At 31.8% G+C, this 22,235-nt stretch overlaps 2 protein-coding genes across 2 annotated transcripts in view; one reads left to right on the forward strand and one right to left on the reverse strand.

Annotated features, from left to right (window-relative positions):
- The window catches only part of LOC136988014 (uncharacterized), a 234,304-nt gene that overhangs the window by 122,353 nt on the left and 89,716 nt on the right, over positions 1 to 22,235 (forward strand). The gene's annotated exons all lie outside the window — the stretch shown is intronic.
- LOC136988027 (glutamate receptor U1-like) lies at positions 607 to 10,560 on the reverse strand. The gene is made up of 8 exons (XM_067285809.1): positions 10,215 to 10,560; positions 7,339 to 7,418; positions 5,788 to 5,946; positions 5,571 to 5,718; positions 5,268 to 5,497; positions 4,884 to 5,137; positions 4,620 to 4,803; positions 607 to 735 (listed from the first exon to the last, which is right to left on the reverse strand). The coding sequence occupies exons 1-8, from the start codon at positions 10,558 to 10,560 to the stop codon at positions 607 to 609; spliced, it is 1,530 nt and encodes a 509-aa protein (XP_067141910.1).

The following is a 22,235-nucleotide window of genomic DNA, read 5'->3' on the forward strand; positions in this document are numbered from 1 at the left end:
AAAATGCAAGGAACATTTGTCCCCTGTAGTTTTACATTTCTCTCTAGAATACGTAAATACTTTTGTAAATAGTTTTGTTTCGGAATAAATATTAATTTTACGTTTTCAATTAAATAACCATGTAAAACAGAAGAAATAATAATATTATTATTTTCAATTGGCAGCATTAACTTTTCCTTTCCAAGAATAATACTTTATTGATATCTTTTCTCAGATTTTACTTACCAAGATTCAAGAAATTTCGCTGTGAAAGTTGTGGCCACGACCTCTTCAACGATCTATTTAAACAGCTAAAACAAGAATGAGAAAAAACAAATTATTATAGAAAATTGTCGTTATTATTGTTGACAAAATTATAGTTTATAGCTTACTTTGAAATCCGATTTCATTTAATACTAAATGTAGATTATAGAATTGTCAAATTCTCCTAATGTAATGCTGCATTCATTTTTGGAAATATGAAACGTTGATTGCACTGAATATTTCGGTTGAAATTTAATATTTTTATTTCATTATTTCGGATTTAGAGAATCAAAAACTTAGGAATGAGAAACATCAATGCGTAACCTGCGGCAAAGAATTTCCAAGACTGTTCCAACTGGAATGTCACGAGCGGATCCATTCTGGAGAAAAGCCGTTTCGTTGCAATTTCTGTGGTAGAAGATTTAACCACATTTTCAATCTTCGAAGACACGTGAGAATACATTTTGGCGAGAAACCATTTACTTGTGACAGCTGCAAACGAATTTTACACAAAAAGTACATCTAGTTCAACATCTTTGTCCACACAGGAGAAAAGCTATTCAACTGTAAATATTGTTTCCGAAAGTTATCTCAAAAGTCTCATTTGAATTCTCACGAGAAACTACATACCACAGAAAAACGTAACTGATGTAAGCATCCGTAAACTATTTTTACAAAAAAGATTTCAATTTATATTCGCATATCTACTATGTTCAATATTATAGACATTATATTACATTACTTTTATCGTGTGTTTCGAGTTTGTAGTTTTGTATTTATATTTTTATTCAAATAAACATTTTCGATATGTAAAATTATGTTTACTGTTGATGAAATAATTCACAATATTGCGCACGATATGCAGTCAGAAATTAGCGGAAGTTCGAAGAATGTAATCATTTTGCAGAAAGTAATGGATATGATGCATGAACCACGCTTTCGATTCAACGAGATTAGTTTAAAAACTGGATTAAAATTACTTTTTCACAATGACATGGCCCAACTTTCTGAGTCATACCTTTATATCTTTTAATCGGATATTTTCTTTAAATGAAAGGAAACACTGGATTGAATTCATATTTAGACGATGCTAACAGTTTATTCATTTTGGATCGTTAACGATAACACTAGTAACTTGATACTTTTTGACTTTTAGATTCTAAATGTAGTTGTCGTATTAAGTTTATAATTCAATTCAAGAAATTTTTGACTTGTCAAGAATCTTCCACAGTGTTTTTTATACATATTTGTAACCGTCCAGGTACTGGAAACTACACTTTAAAAAGAAGTAGATTCATAAATTAATATCTTTCTGTCTCCACTAACGAGCTAAAATATACTATATAGAGTGGCCGTAGCCACGCCATATTTAAAGAAAATTGAATACACGGAATCGGAATACAGAATGGAATTTTCATAATACCTGTTTGCAACCCTTTTTCAATTCCAATTTGAACCAACAAACTAAACATCTAATTTATTACTTTTTAATAATAATTTTATATAGCATTTTGTTCAGTGGAAAATTTTTTTTTGTAAAATAAAGGCATAGTCAATTCAAAAATTCTTTTAAAACCACTATTATTTTGTGGATTTTCCACCTGATAAAATCCTATAATCGAAAAAATCTTTTTGCGATAATTTGTCACCAGAGGGAATAATGAAAAATCTTCCGCTTAACACAGTACTCTTCTAGTGGATGAAAAAGTCCGAAATTTCCAAATGGAAATAGAATAGAAAACCAGAAGACGTCATAAGATCCACCAGTTCCAATTTTTCAAATATATATTTTTAATTAGATAATCTTTTGTGTTCTTAAGGAATGGTTTAACTGGACAGCGGAGTAGCCTATAAAGAAAGGTCAGGTTGTCTGAAGTTTCACTCTAAGAACATGTAATAAATGGTAGATTTTAAAAGAATCTTTGCATCAACTGTGTCTTTTTATTTTACAAAATAATTTTATAATTATTATTATTATTTGCCATTAAAGCAAAATTATCTTTTGATATTTCTAATTTATCTTGTAAATCAACATTATTAATTAACAGTTTAGGTCAGTGGTTTCCAACCTTTTTGTACCTGCGCCCCCTTAAAAAAATTGTTGCGCTCCCTTAATTTTTCTAACAATCTAATTTCATAAACACTCAACTGATATTATAATTTATTTAATGGGCTACAAAAATAATATACAATATTATGTAAAAATATACATAAAAAATAATTATTTATTATAAGAAATAATAATTTTAAATGTACTGAAAATAATGTACTATTATAACAGTCATGAAATTTACCTCAATATTAATTTAGAAGTTACCAAAGCGAAGTGTTTCATTCTATATATCAACGTGGTTATCGCAAGCACTACTAACGAACTAATTCTGTTCATAGACAACAGAAAAAAAAACAGATGCTTCTGTTTACTGAAGTTTGGCGAGAGTAAGCACGAGAATACCCGGGATGTTCCGAGTGATTGTCTTTTGTTTCCTCGCCCCGCCGGCGCTCGGCTCCAAACGCGAAAGCGAGATGTTTTCGTTCCAGCAAGAGTATGGATGGATGTTTTAGCATTTGTACCCGAAAAATTCGCGGCGAGGATTGTGGATTACGTATACCTATTTTGCTGATTCATTTTTTTGACACCTATTCGACTTTTTTGGTTTGTATTCGAAAATGATATTTCGGAAACAGCTGCATGCCCCTCTTGCAACAGTTCGCGGCCCCCTAGGGGGCGCGCCCCACAGGTTGGAATCCACTGGTTTAGGTTGATGTGATAAATCAATATGAAGCCATCTGACTAATCCATTAGTCTACTTTGTTTACCAATATTAAATCGTTTAAACATTTCTTAATTATTTTCTTTTATGGAGTCCATATGTTGTGCAGTATCTTTAAAAAATGATGCACTCTTTGAAAAGCTTTCTTGGGCTTCTTTTGAGTAAAATAAGACCAAAAAATTGCTCGATAGGAATAATTTAACTTGTAAAATTACTTGTTTGTCGTTTTGAAAAATGCTGTATTAAAGGAACGAACTATTGTAACTATAGTTACAAGTAAGCTTAACAAAATTACATGAAAGACAATGCGATTTGCTGTACTTTTTGAAAGCATCGGTTTTTTCGTGCGAAGCAAGTGGCAAATTAGCAGGTTTGGCAGGAGTCCCAATAGGAGAGAACATGAAAGTACATTACCTATCCAGCTCCTGATTGAACAATCGTTACGCCTTAAGAATCCCTGAAAAAAGAGGGACACAATCGAAAAAGAAAATTGTTTTGTCCAGACCCTTAACAGATAACAGATAGTACAGCAATTATTCAGCGCACTTCATGATTCAGAACATGTAGAATGAATGAAAATATTATCATGAAACTAATTTTATAAGTGTCAAACACAGTAAAGTTTACAATGTTTAATAAACGTAGTGTAATGTAAATCTTCAATCTGAAATCAGCAGTAATGTTAACAAAATGAAAATGTTTAAAGTATCTCAATCTCTTTTACTACCGAGAAATTCTAATTTAAAATTACATAATTCAGTTAAAGTTTAAACAGGTCTAAAATTTGTTTTATATCTTAATCATCGGCATATAATTAGAATAATTTATATTTAACACGGAGCAAATTAGCAAGTGCATTCTCACCTCTATTATCGATACGAAGTAATTAAATAATAATCGTAAAATAACAAATAACTAATTCTAAAATGAGTTGTAAATTAATTTTCGTTTATTTCATACTTCTTATAAAGTGTACAGTACATAATTAATAATTGTATTGTACAATTAACAAAAGTATGTTTAAATATTATGAATATATTATACGTTGAATTATAATACATGAAATTAAAAAATGATTAATTTTACATGAAAAAGACAGTTGTTATTTACGATACATGAAGTTTATAAATATTTCAAATACACGAGTAATCCAACAGGAGATGTTTCAATATCTATAGTAATTTGGTAAAAAATTTTCATGCAAACAGAAGTGCTTTTATGAAATTTTCGCGATATTTTTCACATAAACTAAATTCACACAATTTGGCATATTATAAATTTAGAAATTGTTAGGTCAATTATTATATATAATTATTGTTTTAACGAATTACAATATTCAGAATCAGATAGTATCAATATCATGATAAATTTGAATTTTCTGTATGTAACGCGAAATAGAATTTTGCGCTGTCTAGAATAAAATTGAAAATATTTAGTTAGTTAAACAATGCTTTCTTCTATCGATATAATTAATGGGCAGAATAAAGCAAATATAAAGTTTTATCTTCTCCTTGTTAAAATGATCAGCAGAATGATTACAATAGTTGTTATTTAGTATTTTCTACATTAATAAAGTGGATTGCAGGTAACAGTTTTAATTACCTTTGTTAATATTATTTCAATGGTTAAGCAGATTAAAGACACTAGATATCCAATGCCCATAAGCAACAAAGTACTTTTAACATCTTTGATTGTCAATGGTTTGAATTCTGATGCTTTTTGGAAATCTTCAAACTCTTGAGGAAACAATTTTTCAAAAATTCCAGCTTCAAACATGCGAGTTACTCTAAAACGAAATTGTTTTAAATATATTAAAATAAATATTAATTGTGGTATGCAGTGTAAATGAATTTATAAATTTTTTACGTGTCAGTTAAATCCTTTTTAAATGGAAAATTCTTTCTGATTGGATAAGCGATGATATATGTACGAAAAGAATCTTTCGACATCACGTATTTAGGCCTTTCTGCTTTATTGATGTGCAGATTTAGAAGAATTTTAGTCATTATGTATGCAAATCGTTCATTCTGCACTTTTTTAATGCCTTGTGGTATAGCCATGGAGTTATTATTGGATAGAATGTTTTCACGTAAAATTTTACTATTTTCTGACTTCGATTCCTAGAATTAATAATTATATTAATATAAAACACTATCGTTATGATGAACAAATTTTAAAATTAAAAAAAACATTTAAGAGGTCATCCTTCCATATGTAAAGTATAAATCTTTCAAAATTAAAAACACTTACCATGATGTCTTTCCACGGAAGAAATCCCTTGTATGTTCCGCATGAGTACTCGCCATTGCGGACAAAAACAGAAAGTTCCTGAAAATCTCTTGGAAAAGACTCAGTTAAAGGACATGTCATAAAAGACATTAACGTTCCGCTGTAACTGGATACTAAAACAACAATCGATAACCACCAAATTCCTATCATGAATCTGGATGCAAATCTTTTCACTTTCTCTAGATTCAATCCTAAATTCAATTAAATAGACTTTTACTTTTATGAAACTTGAATTTAAGTTACATTATAACTAACGAATGTTACCTTCACCCAGAAATGTACAAATTAAATTCCAAAAAACTACACACAGAGTCCATCGTTTTCCTGTTTTTGCAGTGATAAAGTCCTTCTCCAGCACTTTATGTAGCGTTAGTCCAAATATCAATACAATAGAAAATATAGCAATCCAAACCTGATTACATAAAATATAACTTAATGTTTGAGTTTTAATAATAGTTTAAAACTTGTTATAGTTACTTACCTTTAAGGTAAAAGGCTTCGTAAGAAAATTCCAATTATCAACATTATCTGGCGCTTTAATAACAAAACTTACAGGATAAAAGGAAAAAACTGACGTAAACTCCATTGCAGAGAAGCGTTCGTGATTGACACCTACAGGCAGAAAGGCCACATCTGCTTCCTGAATTAAAAAATTAATTATAAAAGTTGAAGTAAAAATAAATATACTTTAAAGCGTTGATTGACAAAATATAAAATTAAAGTGTTATGTTGTTTAAAATGTTATACGTTTTGTACTGACTTTTAAGGGTATTGTAGGATTTAGCTGTTTGAAGATTCATACTAATTTGATTTCGATTTCATCGATCCGCAACCCAAAAATTTAATTTTGTAAATATTACATATCAAATACATTTAATATCCATGGAGTTTATAGCAGGGAAAAATGTCCAATTCACTAGCTTTTAATAACAACTTATCTATATTGTTTGGTGAAAATATAATATATAGAGATTATATAGAAGGTTCTATTACTGCCTCTTAAGACCCTTTACCAGATACTTTTGATAACAGGCAATGGAACGATTAAGTAAAAAATAAATGAGAATTATAGATAAATCTACCTGAGATAGAAAAAGAAAAAAGAAGTAATCAAACGTTATGCAATATTTAACGTGGCTGAAAATTTGTTATAAAGATTACTGCAAAGCAAACCAAGTGTTTAATTGTCATAGTACGATATTAAGAAAGCAACGGAAAAAGTTTGCAAAAAGGAACATTTCAGGCAATACGTAATTTTGAATGGCATGAGAGTACACAATGTGTATATACTTTTATGGAAAAGTTCGTGACACGTATATTCAATTTAGTTTTACTCACTAAGTGATCTATTGTACTTTTTGAAACTAATAATGTACACTACATATAATAATTTAATGTTTTCATCTTCGTTGACCTTCTGCATTTGCTTTTATTAGGTTTCATAGGCCATCGACATAAAAAAAAATGTGAAAAATATTTATATGTGATCGGGACTGATAAAGGTATTCAGTTTTTACCTGACATTTTTTCTGACATTTAATTAGAAGTTGAAAAGCAAAGGAGATAGCTTTTTTCGTCGACGATTCTCTTGATATGGTTTAATTAATTTAAAGATTGTGTTTTTTCATATTTAATGCGTTCTAAGGTAAATGTTTAGTTTGTGAATGATCTATTTTTTCAATTCATTTAAACTATGCCTCTTATGACTTTAATAATGTATATCTGTGAAATTTTTCCTTCATTTGCATACTAATACATTCTATTTGGTGTTTATTTCACGTTTGGTTATAACTATACATTGGTTACCAATCAATGAAAGATTATTCAGTGACCGACATCGCGTATACGATCGTATACGTTCGTTACTCTATGTAACTCGATTTGATTCTTGACAAATTTTCATGTGATGAGACGCAGTGTTTAATTATTAAAGTGGAATGATAATCTATTTATTATTTTTAGACCTTTGATTGTAAAATTAGCTTTTTACACATTAACTTGTTTTAAACACTTGTATTTTATGTTTACTCACCTGGTTTGCAACTTGCCCTAGAACTCCGTCCCACTTACCACTTTCATGTTTATCTCCTAAAACGCTTTCTATCGGATGCACTACAAAGTATCTATTTAAATGTCACAATTTAATATTTTCAAAATAATTAACCTGATAAATTTATAATTTTATATCTTATATTTTATATTTAGTTAAAATAATTTTTAAAACGGTTTTTAAAATAAAAAGATTTTTATTTAACGTCATGTTAAGAGAATATAACTATTAGTAAATCAAAGCAACACTTTTAGAACAGGAATATAAATATATGCCTTCAAAATAATATTTAAAAATAATCCGAAATAAATATATATTTGAATGATATAATTGTGAAAACTATGGCTTTCGTTAGTGAATTACAACATGCAACAACAATATGAGATGTATATTAATTAAACAATTAAACTAAAATATTCACGAATATTCGTTTAATTCCTCATAGATACACTATATATTTTGACAGCTGTATGTAGCTTTTATTTTTGTATAATTTGTTGTTTTCCATTTTTTTGGTAGATTGCAATGTAAGAAACCTTTACAAACATCAGCGAACATAATGTCTTTTGCGAACGTTATGTATTCAAGTATGATACGTATTACTATTTACGTATTTTCTTATACATTAATTATTATATGAAATACAGTAGAGCATCGATTATCCGACTTAATTGGGGACTGGGGTTGGTCGGATAACTGAAAAGTCGGATAATCGAAAAGTACGAAAAAATACATTATTAGTATAGTGTATTAGACCTGGTTTAAATACTAGCCTCCCTTTTATGGTCGAGCCAGTGCTGCCAGCTAAAACATGAAAAATTTATCTAAAATAATATTAAAGTAGCCAAGATCACTAGCAGACATTTGAATTTGCTAACTAGAACGCGGTCGGTTAACCGATAAGTCGATTAATCGAGGGTCGGATAATCGATGCTCTACTGTATATATGAAATCAACGAAAATCATGTATATAACACATCTCTCACTGATGTTTTTTATTACTTTTCATTGCTTTTAATATAAGTGCAGGATATTCTATATGAGCCTACATTTTATGCACTATACATAAACAATTTCTGATGGTTATTTTACTTCATACATTTTTAAACGTTCTGACTTGGTAAACTAAAAGTTTTTGTTGTATCATTTAAAAAACCATGTAAAACTTTTATATTAATTTTATTATAACTTTTTTATGTTTGTATCTAAGAATATATCAAAAACATTTTCCATTATGTACAGCAATGAGTCATATCGGTTTTTCTTTAAATTATACTTTCTGCTATAATCATGTTTTTTCTTTCTCTATTCGTAAACTTGCATCTAATACAGTATCATTGTATTAGATGCTAGTGTATGAACTAAACTTACTTAATAATGTCCTATAAATTACGTCTAATAGATGATATAATATCTTTGATTTTAGATTTTAGTCTAAATGTAGATTAATCCAATTGTTTTAGATTTCAATCCAATTGTACGCTAGTCCGAGGAGGGTCAACAGAAGATGAAAAGCTTGACGGCAATAGCTAAATCAGAACGAAGACACACACACAGTCAAGTGACAACTTCTGCTTTCTTACTCATCGTACACCCTTTTTATATGAAGAGGTGTTTTGCAGGCCCTTCCTTGATTTTTCGTCAGAGGAGTCGATCTTCTCGGACCAATAAAGTGATGGGTGACATAGTTGTGACACAGAAATTTTACTTACCTTAACAAGGAACTCAACTCGTGGGAATCAAGTTTAAACCGATCTTATCAGAAAGTTTTGTCGGTTGGTTTCCCATTAAACTAACCCTTTTTGGTGTACTTCGTTCCGTTTTTGTATAAAATGTAGTTAAATATTTTGATTAAGATTATATAAAGATGTTAAAGTCCACAATATAAAGATCCCGATCTTCACATTACCTGGGTTTTATAAAATCAAGCTTGGTTTTATCGAGCGTGCTGGATTTTCACCAAAGGAATTGTTTTTACAGATTTGATTCGGTTCACTCTCTCTTGCATTATATCGCGATCGCGTCATAACGTTACAAAAGTTTTTATTTTCCTTTTCGCGGAGGTTATTAATACGGTACGGAAATTGACAATTTCCTAACGATATTTGCTCTCTCTCTCTCTTGTAGAATAGTGTAAGTTAAAAAATAAGAAAGTCATGAAATAGGTTATCTGGATTAAATATGATTCGGGGAATTTCTCGATTTAGGTTCCTCTTTCTTGTTACTTTTGGTGGTTGTATATTATTTCTGCCTTCCTTTGGCGAGCTAGCTTTTCTTTTAGGGATTCGACTTCGTCGTGGAGTTGGAAAGATCCAAGGGCGATCTTCCACAGGTCCTTGGCTTCTTAGAGCATATGAATGAGACGAAGTTGGTTGTTCCCCTTCGAAACTGGACTCTATTTCAGTTTCCTTTTCTCCTTCAGATTCAGATTCCGATTCCGATTCAGATGTGGGTTCAGATTGTTATTGTGACATCTCGGAGAAGATAAATTCGTCCCAGGGGTCTAAATAGAAACATTCCTTTGGAAGAGATTGATTGATGGATGTGGTAGTGGCAGGTTGATGTATAGAATTCAGCTCAAACTCTTGCCGAGCAATTGCGTGCTTGAGGCGATTAGCATGTACTTGAAGTCTTTTCTTGGTAGTTAGATTTTCAATGATGAAGGTAACAAGACTTAGTTCAGCCACGATTCGAAACGGACCTGACCACCTTGGTGCCAACTTTCGTTTAAGTCCCTGAGGTACAATTACTTCATTCAAAAATACTCGATCGTCAATATGATACGTAGGTATTTTATGAGTTTGACGATGCCGTGTCTGTCTTTTTCGGGCAGCTTGTTCTGCATGTTTTAGTGCTACCTGATGAGCTTCTGTCATTCGATATCTGAAGTTCTGATGCATAATTGTCTTCAACATCGTATTTAGTTCTCGTGGGACTAGTTATTAGATCAAAGGGAAAGGTTGGATCTCTTCCGTATAATAGGAAGAAAGGGCTGTCGCCTGTAGAAGCATGTATAGTTGTATTATAGGCAAACAATGCATAAAGAATCCATTTGTCCCAATCTCGCTGGTCTTTAGCGATATAATGTGCAATGATATCGATAAGAGTCTTGTTAAATCTCTCCACTATTCCGTTACATGCAGGATGATATGCTGTAGTAAGAAGTCGCTTTATTTGCAATAATTCGCACACTTCTTTAAACATCTTAGATATTAGATTCGGTGCGCGGTCAGTAAGTAATTGAACAGGCGTGAAATGTCGTAGGACGATATGTGTGACAAATGCTTTTTGCAATAGTTTTGCTCTGAATATTCGGTACAGGTATGGCCTCAGCATAACGGCTGAAATGATCGATGAAAACAAGTATATATTTGTTGCCATTTGACACGATAGGTAAGGGTCCTACTATATCCATAGCAGTATGTTCGAACAATCGTGTTGGAGGAGGAAATAATTGCAACTCCGCTTCTTTTCGTTTGTCTTTTCTTTTCATTAACAGCTCTGACAATAGGTTTTTATATCCTGGTTCATCGTTGGCCAGTAGAACAGCGATTGTAGTTTTCGTTGCATTTTCTGTGATCCTAAAAGGTGTATCATGATGAATTCATAAGATGTAGGGAATTAAGATGGACAGAATGACTAGTTGTTCTAGGAGTTCCCCTTGAGAGGTAGATTGTTGCAGGGTAGCCAGATTTAAATTTTTATAAAGAGCCAACTAAGATAAAAAAAAGCCAGAAAAAAGCCAAAATTTATTATATATTTTATATACATTATACTTTAATTATACTTGAATGCTATTTTATTATGATAACGCTTCTTTTCCAAAAAGCATATCTTCATGATTAAGGGAAGAAATTGAATCAGAGGAATACAGTTTCTCAGAAGTAAAATACTCTAACATTTTATGTGAAAGGACAAATTATTTGCAACATATATTTGAGGTCAAAGGTTGTGACCTAATCCTAATAATTGCATCTAGAAGAGAAAGTTGCATTCTATTCCTTGCCTTATTCTTAAAATGAGTTAAAAGTGAAAACACTCTCTCTACTGTAGCATTGCTAATGGGTGTTACAGGTATACCTCGTCTTACGTTGGTAATTGGTTCCAGGAGAGGCGACGTAAGTCGAACTTACTTGTGTAGTTACGTAACTACAGTGGAAAACGCCAATAATAAGTACTTAAAGACCGCTAAATAAGACGACAACACAGAAACACAGATGTTTTCGTGTTTCGTTCTCTAGGATTTATGATGATTATATTAACGTTTACTGTAAATGTACATATTTTCAAATGATTTTATGTGCTTTTAACGCTTTTCTAGTGATATTACGACTTCAATATTTGTGGCAGACGGATGTATAGTCAAATAAAATGACTTAAAGTTGATTTTTATTTTCCATATACTTTTTTGACAAACGACGTATTATCGAGAACGACGTAACTCGAGGTATACCTGTATTACGCAAGTGAGGGCAAAAGTCGCAAGTTCTTTGAATTGGGGATTTTGTAATATGTTTTGGTAAAAAAAGCTCACTTTCATTGGGTATTCCACATTTCTTAAATTGATTTTCGTTTATCCAATTGACAAAAAGTAATTTCCTGTATTGCTCTTCAATCATATTAAGATTGTCTTGTGCTAAATTCAAAAATAACAATTCAGAAAACTTTGGTCATAAAGCTTGGTTTAAAATTATATTTGGGCTTAATTGCGCTATATCTTGAAATCAATTCATTGCCGATGGAAGCCGTTGTTGAACTTGATTTAAAGCTTCTTCTAACGTGTGAAAACTAGTGATGTAACGAATAGTATATTCGATCTCAGCCGAATACCGAATATTCGGCTAGGAGAGTGGCCGAATACCGAATATTCGGCCAGGAGCGTGGCCGAATACCGAATATTCGGCCAAACTATTCGGCTTGATTGATGCACGTACAAAAATTGGCGCACAAAAATTATGGCAAGGATCGCGCACCCTGCTCTCTATTGGCCCGCTGTCACTACGATTTTTTCTTCCAGTAGGTCTAAATTATTTAAATTAATTAATTAAATTATAATTATTAAAGTTAATATGAGATAGAGCCTAACGTCTACCTCTAGTGCCAAATTGGTTTATAATTTATGTAATAGCCGTAAATAGCCCGATATAGATTCGGCAGTTGTTGGTATTTAGATGTAAGTTATAACTTATAAGTTATTTTATTTGCAATCGATCTTTTTAACTCTTTAATTAAGCACTAAAATTTTGTTTTTACTACGTATTTGTAGACCGAATAGTACCTTTAGGATATACTTTAGTGGGAAGATTTATGGTCTAATTTCTCCCCAGTTGTGGAACAGTTAAAATATATTATTGGGGTGTTTCTATTTGTGAAGCTTTGTGATATTTTGTTGTTATTGTTTTTGTCAATATTTTTAAAATTAACATGATTTCAAATGTTATCTTTTGCACATAATGAAAAATGCTCATTCTTTGCTTTATATATAAAATAAATTATATATTAGTTACTCATTTTCTAGAAATAGATAAATAATTCTTTCTTTAAATACGATAAGTTTCAATAAAACGTTTCGTAAATCATTTTAAAATATACGCGAATACGAATATGACATAATTAACAAAACAATAACATTGATGCTTGATACATTCTAACCTACACGCCATCAATGCCATAAGATATCGGGCTAGATAAACGCTATAATATTATTTAATTACGAAATAATTTAATACTAGAGTTAGATGCTATTTCTTATTAACTTTAATAATTATAATTTAATGTTCAGCATTAATAAAAGTTACCAAAATGATTAATTTACTGTGTTTTTGCTATTTCTTACTCCTGTTTTTAGGTATTCGTATTCGCGAATGTTATATTCGGTATTCGGCCGAATAGTGAAAAATAGGCCGAATAGGCCGAATACCGGGTAGTAACCGAAATATTCGTTACATCACTAGTGAAAACACCTTTCTTTGATAGTTAGAAATTGTTGCTTGACTTTTTCATCATTATTTACTTGCAGGTATTTATCTCATTTATTCAAAAAATTCATTCCAAAATCAACTTTAGAAATACTTTTCTTATAACTACCATCATAAAGTCTACTTTTTAAAGTTTTGTAGTGCAAAATAAACTTTCATGCAACTGATAAGGGTCTGCTTTATTTTGTTGAAAAAGGCCATTTAACCTTTCAAATTCTTGAACTATTGGAGTTGCAAATGAAAACAGAGAAAATTAGTCTGATCCAAAATCATTTCTTTTAATAATATACAACTTAGAATTTATAATATAAAACTTAGAATGCCTACTGGAAAAAATAAAATCAGATTTGTTAAAAATAAAATTATCATGATGATGTTCGAAAAAAAGCCAAAAAGCCAAACAAAATTTTTGACACCAATCACACTGAAAAAAGCCAAATTTCGCAAATTTGGCATCAAAAAAGCCAATCTGGCAACCCTGGATTGTTGATGATACAACACTCTCTCTTCATCTAGGAAATAATGTTGTGTTTGATCTGGAGATGTATCACTTTCTAGATGATGGATAATGGTATTCCATTTCTCTTCTCTTCTCTGAAATTCGCCAATTTGTGTCTTTGAATAGATTGGGACAAAGCTTTTGGCAGTAGAAATTTGTCGAATAGGAATTCTACTTAATGCATCTGCATTTTTGTGACAACTTCCGGCTCGATGTTTGATATCAAAATCACATTCCTGTAAAAAAATGACCCATCGGGCAACTCGAGAATTTGACGTAGAGTCTTTATTATTGATAAGCCATTTTAATGGTCGGTAATCGGTTATTATAGTGAATTTTCTCTCATACAGGTACGGTCTGAAGTATTTGGTGGCCCAAACTACCGCCAAATACTCCTCCGTAGTGCTATAGTTCTTCTCTTGTTTTCTTAATACTCTGTTGGCATATGCAATAAGTTTTCCTCTGTCCATTTCTTCCTGAGACAAGACCGTTCCAATTGCTTCGTTTGATGAGTCTATGGATAGAATAAAATATTTAGAAAAGTCTGGAGATTTCAAAAGAGGAGTTGAGGTGATTATTTCTTTTATTCTCTCAAAACTGCGTTCGTGTTCCTCTCCCCATTGTAATTTGTTATCCTTTTTCAACAAATCGGTTAGAGGTTTGTTATCTTTTCATAAGATTCAATGTGTCTTCGGTAGTAACCCGTTAATCCAAGGAAAGATTTGACGTCGTGCTCGTTTGCAGGTCAGAGGGAAGTTCAGAACACATTTTATTTTATCTAAATTGGATCGTATTCCTTCAGCCAAGACATCATGTCTTAAGAATTTTATTTGTTGTTGAAGGAAATGACACCTCCTGTGTTTTAATTTTAGACCCACAGTAGCCAGTCTCTGAAAGATTTGTTCTAAACGAACTAGATGCGTTTGGAAATCGGAGCTAAAAGTTAGTAGTTCGTCCATGTAAACTAGACAGGTTTTCCCTTTTATGCCGTGTAAGATAAAGTCCGCGGCCCTTTGCCAAGACGCTGGGCTTTGCCCCGCAAAAGCCCATTGCCATGCGGTTCCATTGATAGTGACCATCAGGGGTTGAGAAGGCTGACTTCTCCTTATTGCGCAATTTCAATTGCCAGAATCCTGATAAGGTGTCCATCGTCGAGAAGTATTTCGCTCAACCTGTAAGACTAAGCGCTTCTTGCACCAAAGGTACAGGGTAAGGATCCGCCCTTATTCAGCCTCTTATAATCCACAACGAGACTCCATGTTAGATCGTTTTCCCTCACTAACAAAGAAGAGGCCGATCAGGGAAATTTCGAATGTTCTATTATACCCTCTTCTAATAGTCTGACAATGATTTTATTCATCTGTTCTCTTTGAGCATAAGGTATCCTATAAAGTGGGTGATACGCAGGTGAGGCATCTCCGGTGTTTATCTCATGTTATACTACTGGACAATATTCCAAGTTGTAGTCATTTGCGGCAAACACATGCCTATATTTGTACAATAGATCTAATAAGACACGCTTCTTGTCCTTCCCAATGTGAGTCCAATCGAACAGTTGACCAAATTCCTCTTTCGTTAGAGTTGCTGTTGCACTTGAATTCTGGGCGTCAGTAGGTCTGATGGTGTTCGGGTGATCTTCTTCCTCCACTGTCTTGTGGAAAATTCCTACACACTCGCCTTTAGATAATTTCCTTGGTTGAGTAGATAAATTCATTATTCAGACGGAGTCTTGGCCTACTTTCCTCGTTTTTACTAAGGAATCGACACCTAAAACCCCCTCTTGATTAGATATTTCAGACTCTATACCTCTTATTTTTTCTCTCCATTTTATTCCAGATATTCTCGCGGTAATAATAATCTCTGTTCCTGGAGGAAGATTGCAGTCTGTTATCAAGATTACCTCTCTTGCCTGTTCTCTAGGAATAGATTCTAGTGAAATAATAGATTTGTCGTTTTTCGTAATTATAGAGTTAGTAGGAGGTTGTATAAATGTACCCTTACGAGTTCGTTTTCCATTTTCTCGGATTAATCTCGTTGTCTCCACTTCTGGCTTCCGGAAATCTATTTCCTCTCCTCCTGGAAGTATTATTTTCTCTCTTGCTAAATTTATGAGAAGTTCCTGGCCCTTAATTATATCTCATCCTAATAGACCGTCAAAAGGATGAGGTATTTGATCGTCTACTACATAACAGGAGTATTTTAATTGTAAAGGTCCTATTTGGAAACGGAACCTTATAGCTCCATACGTTCTGATGCCATGTTCCGTGACACTTTGAAAGATTATTCTTCTTCCCTTTTTATTAAAGTTGATTGTAGTTGTTTTCTGAGCGAAGGTTCGGGATATATGTGTTACAGTGAAACCAGTATCTATCGCCAATCGAGCTGGATAATCGTTGATTGAACAACATAGGATAGGTTCTAGATTGTTGCTTATCATTCTAGCTCCTATTCGATTCCGCGCTCTCAATTCATCTCCCTTTTGTTGTACATTTAAGTTTATGGTCTCAGATTGGATATTCCTTTGAGGTCGACGTGTGTGTGTATTATCGTTCCTCTATCGCCTATTACTCTGTCGCCACTTTATTTTGTTTATTCTCCCTTGTGGTGGGTTTTGAGATGGCGCTTTAGTTAGATTAGGTTGGAAGTGGTTTCTTCGTCTCTCTGGTAGATTGTTTGATCGATATGGTAGGCTTCTGCCACGCGCTTCCCTGACAGATGAATCAAATCGAGAATATTCATGTCCTCCTCTCGGGGAATAATATTGTCTTCCCCTGTTTACTGGATGTGTGAATCCAAGCCACCGATGATTCTCCTTTAATTTTAGTTCGTTTAATTGGCTTTGTATGTTAGCTAACGTCGCTTCTAGGTTACTTGTGCATTCGTCCTCGGGACTGGTTATTGCTCCGACTATCCCTTGTGATTTCCCAGTCAACTGCTTTATAGTCTCCTCACTGATTGCCACTTTAACTGCTTTATCAAAGGAATCTGGTTCCCTGGACATCACCCTCCTTTTAATTCTATTGTTGAGATCGCTTAAAAATTGGGCGAGTAGCCGCTCCTGTCGCTCTTTAGTTCGGCATCGCTTGATTATTTCTGTTTTGCGAGCATCGGTCCCTGTCTGTTTGATTATGGTCTCTGATGCTAGATCTTGCAGCTGAACTGCGTACGTTTGTACATCCTCGCCGCGTTTTTGAACACATGCATGGAATTTCTGAAATCTAAGCGAGTATGGCTCTTTTTCAAAGCGCAAATCATTTGTCATTTGAATTCCTCGTACATATCAATCGCTCGCATTCGCGCATATTTCCGTGCGAAATCCCTCACTGTGCCTGTTAATTTTAACTTCGCGACGCCGAGACTATGTACCTTTGTCCATCCAGTTAGTTTTGCTATTTCGTCTAGTGAGTCAAAGAAGTCCCTGATGCACAATCCTGATGTGTCGCCCAAAAATGAGTGGGTTAAGTGTTAAAGTATTTTATCATTGAGTAGTTGTTGTTTCTCATGTATAAAACGAAATTAGAATGATAAATAACATTTATAATAGAATTATAAATTATTATAATTAACAATTTATATAAATTATATAACTATTTTTTACTTTTTTATTTATTTTAAAACTATATCAAAACAATATATTCATTGAGTAATAATAACAGTAAAAGTATAATAAACCGATTCTATGTACTGTTAAAGTTTTATAATTAAATGTAATATACTTTGCTTGAGATTGACATGAGAAAGCCACTTACCTAAATTTTAGTTTCTCTTGGATAACTTTAAAAAGTGGAAATATCTTTCCACCTGTTATTTGTCTTCTAGTTTTATCATATGTCATAATTAGTGCATTCTGAGAAACAAGAATAAGCGATTATTTATAAGCCATTTTATTATTATTATGTTTTTTTCTTTAGCAGTAACAAAATTTTTTTACCTCAATTGCAGCAACTCTCCAAACGTATGAATCGTTGGGCAATCCTATTTAGAACAACTATTATTACAAAACAATATTATTGTTAAATACTGTCGAATCTATGTATATAACATATGTTACTGTGAAAGACTGAAATTAGAGAATGTCGATATTTTCCTGTAAATGTCGACACATACAAAATACGTCGGTGAAAGACCGAATATTTGGTTATATTATTATACATTCGAACAATCGCCGGTGTATGTCAACAAGCACAGATAAGATTTGGTGAAGGTCGAAATGACACCCGAGAAGCCAATGTCGACAGAGAAGTGACAGTCTGTTGCCAAATCCTTTGTGGGTAGCTGGAGGTAGGACAAGGACATACTTTTTTTCCCGGCACTGGTTTGGTGGAACCGCCCATTTTTTCACGGGATGGCGTTTTCGTTTTTTTTTTTTTTTTTTTGATAGCGTGAGGTGGGGATCTGTTTGTCAGCTTTATACACGTAATAGGTTCGTAATTTGTAAAGAAAAGTTACTTTCCAGATGAAATTTCTTCTCAAGAAATATCGCTGAGAGAAGCAGCTGCAGCTAATTCGAAAAGTAGAGAGAGAGGCTATACACGTTGTCATTGCAAAAAGAAGTGTTGTACAAATAAATGCAGTTGTGAAAACAAGGGACTCTTGTGCAATTCAAAGTGCCATAACAGTTTAAGTTGTTGCAATAAATAAGATTGTATAATGTTAATCACATAATTTATGTGTAAGTTTATTATTGTATTAGTTTCTTTAACTCACCTTTTGTATTCCATTTGTGATCATTTTGTCTCAGTTTGTCGATTAAATGAGGAATGTATTTTTGATATAGCTGCGATACAGATATAGTTATTTGTTTAATAAATGTTTTTTCACCGTTATCGTCAGCAGCGGGTTTTTCTTCGGGTACGACAGACACTCTGACCGGTTCTTTCCACTTTTGGACAGTTTTCTGATATCTCGAAATCAACTGACTTAATAATTTGACTTTAGTATCGTCAGATAAATCAGTACTCTCGAGTAATTCTTCGATATTATTTCCAATTCTTATTTCAGGTTTAATTTGATACGCCGCTAACAACTCTAGAGGGACCAGAGCCATCTGTTTTGCCATTAGATTCTTTTTCCTATTACTTTACCAATTAATCCTCCTGCCATAGACAATAGCGGTGCCAGTAGAAGGGAAAGAAATCGCCAGATTGATTAACCAAAATTTTTTTATTGGTATTTAAAGGGACGTGTTTTTCACTTAATTTTCTAATTATTTTTTTATATTTTCATAATTTATGAACATTAGCGGGTATATTTTCTCTCCGCAAATTATCGCATATTTCGCATAAAACTTTAACTTGATCGGGAGTAGCTTCTTTCAATATTGCTCTTCGTTGAGAAGGGGTAGTTTGGGCTAAAAGCGCCAGCATATAATAATTTTTTTTTTAAGTTCTTCATTTTATCGGTAAGTATATCCAAAAAATAACTTGCTCATCCGGAAAACACGAATCCCTCACCGAAAGTTTCTTGTCTGTTTTAGGATGAAAATCCAATAACAAATAACCAAAATTCTTTTCTGTCGCTTTTTTATACGCATCCGTAAAAAAATTACATTTTACTGCAAAAGCTTGCCTCCTTAAACAACTTACTTGACTTTCATCACGATTTTTTTTAAGCAAAATCAAATAATGAGTTTAGAATAGAATGTGTATATTTTCTTCATTGTCTTAACTTCGAAATAGAAGATATCCAGAGTTATGTAACAAAATCAAATAATGGGTATTTAAAGTTATATCTCTCATAATTCTATTCTTCAGAAACAGATTTTGCATTATCAAGATCACACTTACATTATAATGGTGAGACTCTTCGTAAACAGGAACGCAGTTTTTCAACTAAGTTGGTGCATAAAATCATCAATTATTACTAAATCCCATCCTTGCACAGATTCAGGCAGGCCATACATAAATGTAATATTTTTTTTCGTCTCGAAAAAACGGTAAATATACAGAATAACACCATAAAATTTTCTTTAACTGTTTTTCATAAATTTCACAACTAATAATTTTTTTTAATAGCGTAGTCTTTCCACACTGCGACGGTCCCGCAATTATACAGTTACTCTGATGTTTAAAATACATATCAATCGATTTTATGAACTTTAGTAAATTTATAATGTCTCAATCCGCAATTTATCTCTCTAAATATTAATATATTCTTTTTATTCTTTTCAACATAAACTTCTCTCATAACATCCGAACATTCTTCGAACGAATAATATAAATTATTACCAACTTCATTAATTCTTCCATCGTCGTCCACAATTACAAAACCAAATTTTCCATCTTTTTTCCATATTTCTCCGTTATCTTTAAAATAACGCAAAACAATAGAAAAATTATCAGGAATATCGAAAGAAAAATTATTTACCGCAGCAATGCAGCTATCGAGTGACTTGTACAAACGAGGAGAAACAGAATAATTTCTGTTGCCGTCGTAGGTAATAATAAAACCGTATGCTTCCATGACCGATGCTGGCGTTAAAATAAATTCTAACGTATCTTAAAAATTAATTTATATCAAAACCCCACCAATCGCAGTTCTTATAATCTAAAAAGGTAAGTCTAAAAATTATTTACTCGACAATTTAGTGATTAGTGCTACCCATTTGACTACTACAAATACATGTGATCATATGTACATCATATAATCATATAATCATATGATCATATAATACATGTGATCATATGAGAATTTTGTGATTAGTGCTACCCATTTGACTACTACAAACAGATGGCACCACCAAAATTTTAAAAGTTTCCGTGAAAGTTGAGCATCTTGTCGATGCATTTTATTACTTTGAAAAACATTACAAGTTTTTATTTTTAAACTTAATGAACCCTTTTTAAAAATGTGTTTTTCAGATTGGAAAAAAGCTATTGTAAATTTTATATTGTATATATACATAAATAAATTTTTTAAAATTAAAGTGAAAAAAGTGAACACGGCCGTATATCAGATTGCATACGTTCAGAAATGTGTCATCTCTTTACTTTCTCAGTGTACCAAAATCCTATGATCTCACAACATTTAGTATATTTTTTAAATAAATATTCTATCCTCGAAACAGTTGAAAAGCATAGTATGAAAACGCACTCCGAGAAATGTTATTTATTATTATTTATTTATTTTAAATATACTAATTATAGATAATTATGAGTAATATGTATATATTTCAAACGCTTATTAACACGTATGCTAATATCCATCATTAATAATATCGATATATTTATTACTCTACTATATATTTACTTCAATATATTATAGGATTTTAACAGACTATTAAAATATGTCTGATATTTAATTTAAAACATTTATTTAAATGTGAAATACAAAATGTCAAGGCATAAGTTAACTTACCACTGCTAAGGATGCAATGTGTATGCATCGTTAACAGGCTTAACAAGCAGATGTATCTGGAATCTATTTATGCAATTTTCAAAAACAAACAATGATAATTCTCGTTCTCTAAGTTAGTGGAATATGTTAGAATTTACAACTTCCAGCTGCATTATAAATCTGCAGACATAGATTTAAAGATATACAACGACAAATACTCATCAAAACACTAAATCAATATACAGAATTTTTGATTTGTGACAACATTTAATCAATTCGAACCAACATGTAACTTTAATCGCATCACGCAATTAACAATACAATTCATCTCTATTTTGAAAATTTAAAAATTCTTTTATTCTTGTAATACTTTCATGTAAATAAAAGTAAAGTGAAAAGCTGACTTTAACAGAAGAATATTATATTTCAAATTAAATGTAATTTATGATTTTCAGTCAGTTCGATATCATTGCTTTCTAGAAAGTAAAGTTTATCAGTTTCAATTTGTGTTAACTTTAATCACGGTTAAAATTTAAATAAAAACAAAACACACAAAGCTAGACAGAAACTGTAATTTTGCTTAGTACATATTTAGATTTACAATCATCCGTGTAATTACAGAAGTTGAAACTGAGTAAAACACAAGCTGTCTCTATTGTTATAAAAAACGTTTTAATAACAATAATAACAAAAAACCATTTCATTCGTGAAATGGTTTTTAACATAATTATTTAACAGATTATTATGCTGCAGCAGAGCAGAGTAGAAGAGAACCTTGAATAATAGAAAACTAAGTGTAGTGTTCAAAGTTATAAACAATTCTGCAATATATCTGTTACTTTGTTCTGTAAAGTTCATAAAGTAAAAATACTTTTAATAGATTGTATTTTCAGTAGTAACTTGAAATAGAAATTTTTGGAAATACTGTTAAAACAGACGTTCGGGATCGTTCGATTCTGGTTCACCACAAGTTTTATTGTAATTTCATTTATATTCATAAAACAAATAGAGAAAACGAGTTTAATTCCGTTTTTTTTCTGTACAAAATAATGTGTTGTAAGATAAAG

The sequence above is a fragment of the Centruroides vittatus genome, unplaced genomic scaffold, assembly GCF_030686945.1.
Source record: "Centruroides vittatus isolate TY-2023 unplaced genomic scaffold, ASM3068694v2 scaffold_3038, whole genome shotgun sequence".
Taxonomy (NCBI): Eukaryota; Metazoa; Arthropoda; class Arachnida; order Scorpiones; family Buthidae; genus Centruroides; species Centruroides vittatus.

Excerpts from the sequence above, each read along its gene's own strand:
- LOC136988027 (XM_067285809.1), bottom strand. The coding sequence starts at position 10,560 with ATGTTTAAAGAAGTGTGCGAATTATTGCAAATAAAGCGACTTCTTACT. Across the intron at positions 7,419-10,214 it reads GAATGACAGAAGCTCATCAG|TGCATCCGATAGAAAGCGTT; the intron begins GTAGCACTAAAA and ends GATACTTTGTAG. Across the intron at positions 5,947-7,338 it reads TAGGGCAAGTTGCAAACCAG|GAAGCAGATGTGGCCTTTCT; the intron begins GTGAGTAAACAT and ends TTTTTAATTCAG.